The sequence below is a fragment of the Hyaena hyaena genome, unplaced genomic scaffold, assembly GCF_003009895.1.
Source record: "Hyaena hyaena isolate Hyena2069 unplaced genomic scaffold, ASM300989v1 scaffold_104, whole genome shotgun sequence".
Taxonomy (NCBI): domain Eukaryota; kingdom Metazoa; phylum Chordata; class Mammalia; order Carnivora; family Hyaenidae; genus Hyaena; species Hyaena hyaena.
Genome location: NW_024080736.1, coordinates 2,032,247 through 2,039,911, shown reverse-complemented (window position 1 = coordinate 2,039,911; position 7,665 = coordinate 2,032,247). Strand labels below are relative to the sequence as shown.

At 51.7% G+C, this 7,665-nt stretch overlaps 1 protein-coding gene across 1 annotated transcript; it reads left to right on the top strand.

The window, feature by feature from the left end:
• The first annotated feature begins 1,166 nt into the window (after positions 1–1,166).
• On the top strand, positions 1,167–6,561 carry CUNH17orf58 (chromosome unknown C17orf58 homolog). Its single transcript, XM_039235989.1, has 4 exons — positions 1,167–1,248; positions 3,598–4,143; positions 4,386–4,577; positions 5,574–6,561. Exons 1-4 carry the CDS (start codon positions 1,173–1,175, stop codon positions 5,762–5,764), a joined length of 1,005 nt encoding a protein of 334 aa, XP_039091920.1. The 5' UTR covers positions 1,167–1,172; the 3' UTR covers positions 5,765–6,561.
• Positions 6,562–7,665: the final 1,104 nt, after the last annotated feature.

Here is a 7,665-nt window from a genome sequence, read left to right as displayed (position 1 = left end):
AGGCACTCAGCGCCGGCTTGATGAATCTAGCCAAGGCAATTTCAGTTGAGAGAGAAGGAAGGAAGGAAGGAAGGAAGGAAGGAAGGAAGGAAGGAAGGAAGGAAGGAAGGGGGAGGGGGGAGGGAGGAAGAAGGGAGGGAGAAAGGGAAGAAAGAGAGAGGAAAGGAAGGAAGGAAGGAAGGAAGGAAGGAAGGAAGGAAGGAAGGAAGGAAGGAAGGAAGAAAAAGAAAGAAAGAAAAAAAAGAAAGAAAGAATGGAAGGAAGGAAGGAAGGAAGGAAGGAAGGAAGGAAGGGAGGAAGGAAGGAAGGAAGGAAGGAAGGAAAAGAAAGGGGCGCCTGGGTGGCTCAGTCGGTTAAACTTCCGACTTCAGCTCAGGTCATGATCTCACAGTTTGTGGGTTCGAGCCCCGCGTTGGGCTCTGTGCTGACTGCCAGCTCAGAGCCTGGAGCCTGTTTCAGAGTCTGTGTCTCCCTCTCTCTCTGACCCTCCCCTGCTCACGCTGTCTCTCTCTCAGAAATAAATAAAACATTTTTAAAAAATCAAAAAGAAAATAAAGAGAGAAAGAAAGGAAAGAAGAAAAGCTGTTTTGCTTAAGGCTGTGTTTTCTTCTGGTGCTGGAATATAAAAATGGCATACATAATAAAAGAGTTTAAGCAAACCTAGGCTTGGTTTCTCTCAGAATCCCTGACACATTCCCGGATGAATTTTTTTTCTGTCATCTTGAATCCCTTCCACAAGCCCAAGTTGTCTTCAGCACTAATTTGCCTATTTGTTGTTGACTTAATCTGGAAAAAACTTCCTAGTTCTCATTTCCTCCCACCCTGTCCCTCAGCCCCTCAACACCCTTGTTCCCTCCGCTCGCCACCCCACCCTCTCCCCACCCCCCACCCCAGTCCGCAAGCCCACACGGGTTTCAGGTTCAGGATTTGACGCTGTCACTGCCCACGGCCATTCGCAGGGACAACTTTGAGAGGCCATGTGCTCGTCCCCCCTGCAGAAATCCCTGCAGCCCGGTTTTGTTCCAATGGTCTGTTCAGCGAGTGATTCCCGTTTCCCCAAAGGCTGCCCCTCATTAGCATGAACGGGGGTGGGGGTGTGGAGAAGGGGTGGGGGGAAAGAAAGAGCAGAAGCCCAGGCTCGGTTTTAGAGCCTGGGAACCGTGTCTACGAAAATGACAGCTAGAGCCCTCTGGCTCCTCTGTTTGATCGTTGGATCATCTCCCGAAGCCCCAGTGGCGGAGAGAAAAGGTAAGATCGGTGAAATGCTGAGTCCTGGGAGAGGAGCAGGGGTGGGGGGGTGGGAGGTGGGGGGACTGGGGAGAGGGCGCGCTGAAGGGCGGGACGAGAAACGGGTCAGAGTTTGCAGGCGAGGGGACTCCCGGTCCGCGTTCGTGTTCGAAAGGAGCAAAATGTGTCCCCAGGATTTTGTGTGTCCTGGCAGCCCTTTCGGAAAGAAGCCCGTTCAGCTACTGAAATGATCTCGAGCGAGCCGGGCAGGCTGGAGAAAACTTTGCATGTTAAGTAGCTGCTCCGTCGCAGCGGAGGGAAAGTGTCAAAAGGGGTCGCGGCGTGCCTTTCGGGCGCCGTGCGGGCCGGGCTCGCAGGACGCGGCGGGCGCCCCGAGGAGCGCGGGGTCCGCCCTGCTCCCCGGCCCGGGTCCCGCGGGCGATCCGAGGCGCTGGGTGCGCCCGCCGAGCCCGAGGGCGACGGGGAGCCCACATCGGACATTTCTGCCCTCTCGCTGCAGCCCCAGCGAATGGCCCAGGGATACCTGAGTCTTTAAAAGACACACACACACACACACACACACACACACACACACACACTTTCATGCAGGAGATGAAAAATAAGTTACCGAGGGAGTGCAGTAGGGAATTCTCTGCAGGGAGATGTTTTTGTTTTGCTTTTATGTGGATGTTCTCTCTTCGATTCACTATCTCTGGGAAAAAATAGCTTCCGCACCTCACGGGGCAATTTACTTTGGGTTATTTTTCCACATGGAAATTGAATGACTTCAGTGGCATTTAACCCAAATATCAGACAATCTTTCCCATGACAACAGATGGTGATATCAATGGGGAAGCAGTTGTGAGGTCAACAGTTGACAGTCAGGAATTGGAGATCTACCAGAACTTTATTCAGCTGTGTATGGGACAACGTTGAACATAATGAGTCAGAATCAACCTCTCTGCAAAAACATGAACTGTAACCGGCTATTATTGCTGGGTGAAAGCTGATTTTAAAGGAGATTGTCAATGGGGCGAGAGAAATCACTTTTAATGAAGTGTTGCTCGAGTTGCGACCCGGCAGACCCAGCTCTTCAGTGCAAGGGGAGAGAAATGCCAAAAACCAGCCGTTGAGACAACAGAAAAAGACAGACGGGTTCTTGTGCCTCCCTTGGAGGGGCACCGGGACCCAGGCAAACGGGGAGGTGACATTGTGTAACTGGGCATGGAAGCTTGCCCAGCTCCCAGGCTGGCCGAAGTCTGCTCACTAACCTGTCTGCAGAGCTGGGGGGAAATCATTAATAATTTTAAAACAATTGTTCTCAGGCCATAATCATTTAAGAATTACTTTTTTTTTTCCCTCCACCAGGGCAGGGCGGGGAGGTGGGGGGAATGTAAGTGATGTGTGTGCTTTTATACTTGACCAGGGGCCTCTGCCTCCCAGCCGTGCCTTAAAAATCTTTCTTAGCTGTGGTTTACTAGTACGTGGTGTCCAAGAAGCCAGACAAAAATCCACTCGCAGAGACCAAGATGACAGTGTAAACACGGATGGGAAAACCAAATAGTTCTGTTGTCAGGGGCGCTCAAACAATTAGGAGAACCTGTAATATGAGATCTTTCCCCCTGGGGTTTGCTCTTGGTACTTTCTCAACAAACTGTACAGAGCAGAAAGGCGGATGTTTATATATATATATATATATATGGAAGAAACGGCAAAAAGAGTTTGTTATTTAACCACAGTTGTCAGTTGTGTTTAGTCCTAGAACAAATGGGTTGGTGCAATTTTAAAAACTATAGATTTGAAAAGGTTCCTTAACAAAATGCAACGTTCCCATGTGGTGAGAACTTTTTTCTTGGTTGGCCTCGTTCTTAGAGGGCGAGACCCTCACCCCAGTCTTCCTTCGGGGCCTAGGGAACCTGGGCTCCCTTCGGACCTGGAGCTGGGGGGTCTTCCTTCCCCTTATCACAGGGGCGCCTTCCTCTCCCCCCTCCCGTGTCCCCCCCCCCCACGCCATCACTTCCAGGGCTCCCGGCCTCCCCACCGCTCCTCGGGCAGGTGCCTGCTAAGTTCCCATGGTCCCCCATTTCCCCTCCTCTCCCAGGGCCCTTTCCTCTCCCCACCCCTACCCCCGGCTCCCCCATCGGCCTCCCCTCCACTCCGCAGCCTCCTCTGCTCAGCCCGTCTTCCCACCTCCCTCAATCTCCCCGGCCTCCCCTGCCCTTCCCACTGGGGCTCTCTCCCCTCTGGGCTTCTCTTCCCCTCCCTTCCCCACTCGGCCTCTCCTCTACTCCCCTCCTCACAGGGTCTCCTCTCCCCTCCCGGCCTCTCCTCCCCTGACGGCCTCCCTGGCCTCTCCTTTTTTCCCTACAGCCTCGCCGCCTCACAACAGGAAGCCTGACCCCGGCGGCGGCCCGAGTGCAGAGGAGACGCCGGGACCCCGGGCGCAGGCGGTCCCCGAGGCCCCGCGGCGGCCGCGCGCAGCCGAGGCCACTGCCCGCGCTTGGTCCGACCCGCGACGCCGGAAGCCCCCGCCGCCCGCCGAGAACCGGGCCGGCTTCCGGGAGGCCGCGCGCGCGCCCGCCGGCCCGCCGAGCCCGCGCTTCGCGCAGGCCGAGAACCGCGCCTCGCTGCGGCGCGTGCCCGCGCTGGAAGACTCCCCGCGGCGCGCTCGCGCCCGGGCCCTGCGCTTCCCGGCCGCGCGGCCGCCCGCGCGCGCCGCCGAGGATCCCGCCGGCTCCGCCCACCCCAACCGCCCGCGCGCCGCCGCGCCGGCCCCGGGGCCCGCGCCCGCGCCGCCGCCGCCGCCGCCGCGCCTCGGTCCGCCGCGGAGGGACGCGGAGCCCGGCACTGAGCCCTGCGCGCGCGCCTGCAGGGCGGACCTGGACGAGCGCGAGTCCTACTGCGCGAGCGAATTCGGTGAGCCCCGCCCCGCAGCTCCTCCCGGGCCCGGGCTGCAGAGCCCAGGCCGCGAGGCGAGCCTTTCCGAGCCCAGAGCGCCGGGCTGTGCTCGCGGGCTCCCCTAGGGCAGACCCTGGAGAAACCCACCCGTTCGATCCTGCAGTCCTCAGACGCGTGTGGACTATTCCGTGATGTGTGCAAAGCTCAGTGGGGAAAGAGAGGAAATGCATTGCTTCAAACTCTTTGTTTTTTGAAAGCAGCAGTGAACGGAATCGTGCATGACGTGGACGTGCTCGGCACAGGGATCCGGCTGGTGACTCTGCTGGTGGACCGGGACGGGCTGTACAAGATGAACCGCCTGTACATCACTCCGGACGGGTTTTTCTTCCGAGTCCACATTTTAGCCCTGGACTCCTCCAACTGCAATAAGCCATGTCCAGAATTTAAACCCGGTATTGAAATTGATCTGACCACTTCATATACGGACTTGATCTCACCACTTGTAACTTGGGCGCCACAGTTACAAGTTACACGTCTGTTGGTCACCCCAGTGCCGGTGGTGGGGGTGGGGAGGGAGTATCCGAAAATGAATAGTTTACAGACGACAGTTATTATTTCGGTCACTCCGATTTACGCTCCACCGGCCTCCCCGTGCCTCTGGTTTAAAGGTGGGAAGAGCGTGTTTCGGGACTAAGCAGCCACTCAAATATTTGTTGACAAGAGGAGTGATGAAACAGCACTGCCAGAGGGATGCCTAGGAGACTTTTCGGAAAAGTTTAGTGAAGTCTTTTTTGGGGGGAGGGGGGTTAGGAAATACCCACTCCCACGTCTTTCTAGACGTGTGCTCTGGAAAATCCTCCTGAAACGTTGTATGAGGACCTTTGTTCTGTGATGTTGGCTGGTTACAGGCTGATTATCTGGTTATCTTCTAAAAGGTCATCAGACCTTTTCCACCTGCTGTTTGAGGGTGAAATGTCTGAGAATCAACGTATGCAGCAAGAGACTAGATTCAAGTTTAGGCTTTTTTTTTTTCTTTTTTTAAAAAGGATTTTATTTTGGGGGTACCCGGGGGGGTTCAGTCGTTGGGCGTCTGATTTGATTTTGGCTCAGGTCATGATCCCACGAGCCCTGCTTCCAGCTCTGCACTGAGCGTGGAGCCTGCTTGAGACGTTCTTTCTCTCTCACCCCCCCATTCCCGCTCTCTCTCCGCTGCTCACATGCGCTCTCCTTCTCACTCTAAAATAAAAATTAAAAAATTTTTGGAGTAATCTCTCCAGCCAGTGTGGGGCTCGAACCCACAACCCCAAAGATCAAGAGTTGCGTGCTCCACTGAATGAGCCAGCCAGGTGCCCCAAGCTTAGGCATTACTTGATGGTCTCCACATTTTCTTCCTGTTTCTTGGCATTTAAAAGACACTGTGAATTTACATCTTGGTTCCTTTTTTTCAGGCAGCAGGTATATCGTGATGGGCCACATCTACCATAAGAGGCGGCAGCTGCCCACAGCCCTGCTCCAGGTGCTGAGAGGGCGGCTCAGACCAGGAGATGGGCTGCTCAGGAGCAGCGGCAGCTACGTGAAGAGATTTAACCGAAAAAGGGATGGGCAAGTTCAAGGTGCAATTCACACCCAATGTGTTTGAAATGTGCTACTGTCCTTGCACGTCTGGATCATAAGACACTTGGCTCTCAGCAACGAGATGGGAAAGGTCTTTCGTCACGGAACAGGGTCTTCGGTGGAGCGGGGCGCACAGCTCCTTCGGGAAACGGACTGTGTAGCTCCGCCTCGGATCCTGAAATTGCCACTTTATTTACACAAAGCTTCTTCAATGGTATGCTTCTGAGCTGCCTGGCAAGGTTATTCAACTCTAGGGGCAGTTATTCACACGGCTCAGATAACTGACCTGTCCAGTTAACAGATCACTGCTTCATGGTGTTTATTTTTAATTATTTTAATTTAAATACATTCTTCAGTAGAAACAGTTCACACACACACACAAAAAAAACCATTTCCTTGATTTTAAATATACAACTTTTGAATAGGTTATATCGCGTATCAAACCAAATTTCATACTAAAAGCATCACATTTTAAATTCTGTACATAACAGGAAGCGCACTAGTCAAAAGACAGATATGAAATGTCATTTCAAGCAAACACTAGGGTCAGAGCTCAAGACAAGTATTAAAGGTTTACACTTAAAAGACTACGAACAGGCTTAATTCAGGCAACGTATGATTCAAACAAGTGTTCCTGATGTACCAAAATGTAAGAAATAGTTTATTTTCATGCCTCCCCGCTCCTAAAAACGTATGTTTTGGGCCAAACTGGCAACTATCCCGATGCTAAACATATTCTGGGTGTATCTGGTGTCATTTTTCTATTAAGACCAAGTATCACGTTTGTGTTTGTAAAGTAGTAAATCTTGCCTTGAAATCAGATCTTGGATGCACCTGTTTTTTTTGTTGTTGTTGTTTTTGTTTTTAGCCTGAGATCTAAAGGTTTGGGAAACCGTCTTTCTTGAACTTACTCCAAAAAGCCTGGGAACCAATATTCAATGACAGCTTGCAGATATGTGAATTTTAAACACTCTCCGGTTGGGTTGGAAAAGGCGTAATCACTAGCTGAATTTAATACTGATTTTATGCTTGAGTCCGCAAAGACATTAACAGTTTTCTTTTTCAGAAGATCAAGCTGTACATCAGTTAGTTAATTTGAAACATGTGAATAGAGACACGGATAGTCTGTGGTTGAAGATTACTGCCTGAGAGAAAGAGAACTGCACTGACGAGAAAAAAACCCAGCCTATCTGGTCTCAAAGGAGATGCGCTCAGGGAGCTCGAGATGTGACTTTTGAGTCTTTAATGGCCGCGCGGAAGCACTTCATACCTAAAGGGTGTTTAGGCCAGGAAGACAGAGCGTCCGCAAGGAAGTTAGCAGCAGTAGCATTAAGATGTCACATCTGAGAGGTTCTGACTCTTTTGTGGTAAAGTGTTACTGAGGGATTTTTAGAGAATTTTCCGAAAGTGAGTCTTGCCAAAACTTACTAAAAATCATGGTAGAATTGCTTCTTGGGAATGACTCAAGTGCATTGCAACACCGACTATCAGCAGTAGAGGAAGCAGCAATTGAAGAGCTACTGGTTGGCTTTGTTTTTAAGAATAAAGATTAACAGACTTAAGTCACACCAGTCACAGAAACCAAAGCTGAATTTTTCAGTGTGAAAAGGCCAAGTGGTAAACTTGAACACCACTGTGGGGAAAATTGCAAAATGCCCAAATAGATAAATGATCAGCTGGATGGTTGGAAGTTAGAATAGTTACAGGAGTTATATAAATAGCTTTGGTTTAAAAGGGAGGGGAAAACATCACTTTGACATAAGCCCAAGGGTTAGGGTTAGTAGATTAGACTGATTTGGTGATATTTGCTTTCTGAGGAGTTTTGGAAACACACAGAGTGACAGAACCGTGTGGCCTGTGTGATGCCTGGGGGGCCATACAGTTAGTGTGTACATCCTGGCAAACACAAGCAGGCCCGCTTTTTAG

What these genes read in the sequence shown, in the direction of transcription:
- CUNH17orf58 (XM_039235989.1), top strand. Translation starts at nt 1,173, where the DNA reads ATGACAGCTAGAGCCCTCTGGCTCCTCTGTTTGATCGTTGGATCATCT. An exon ending in CCCAGTGGCGGAGAGAAAAG is followed by an intron (nt 1,249 to 3,597) that starts GTAAGATCGGTG and finishes TTTTCCCTACAG; the next exon opens with CCTCGCCGCCTCACAACAGG. An exon ending in CTACTGCGCGAGCGAATTCG is followed by an intron (nt 4,144 to 4,385) that starts GTGAGCCCCGCC and finishes TTTTGAAAGCAG; the next exon opens with CAGTGAACGGAATCGTGCAT.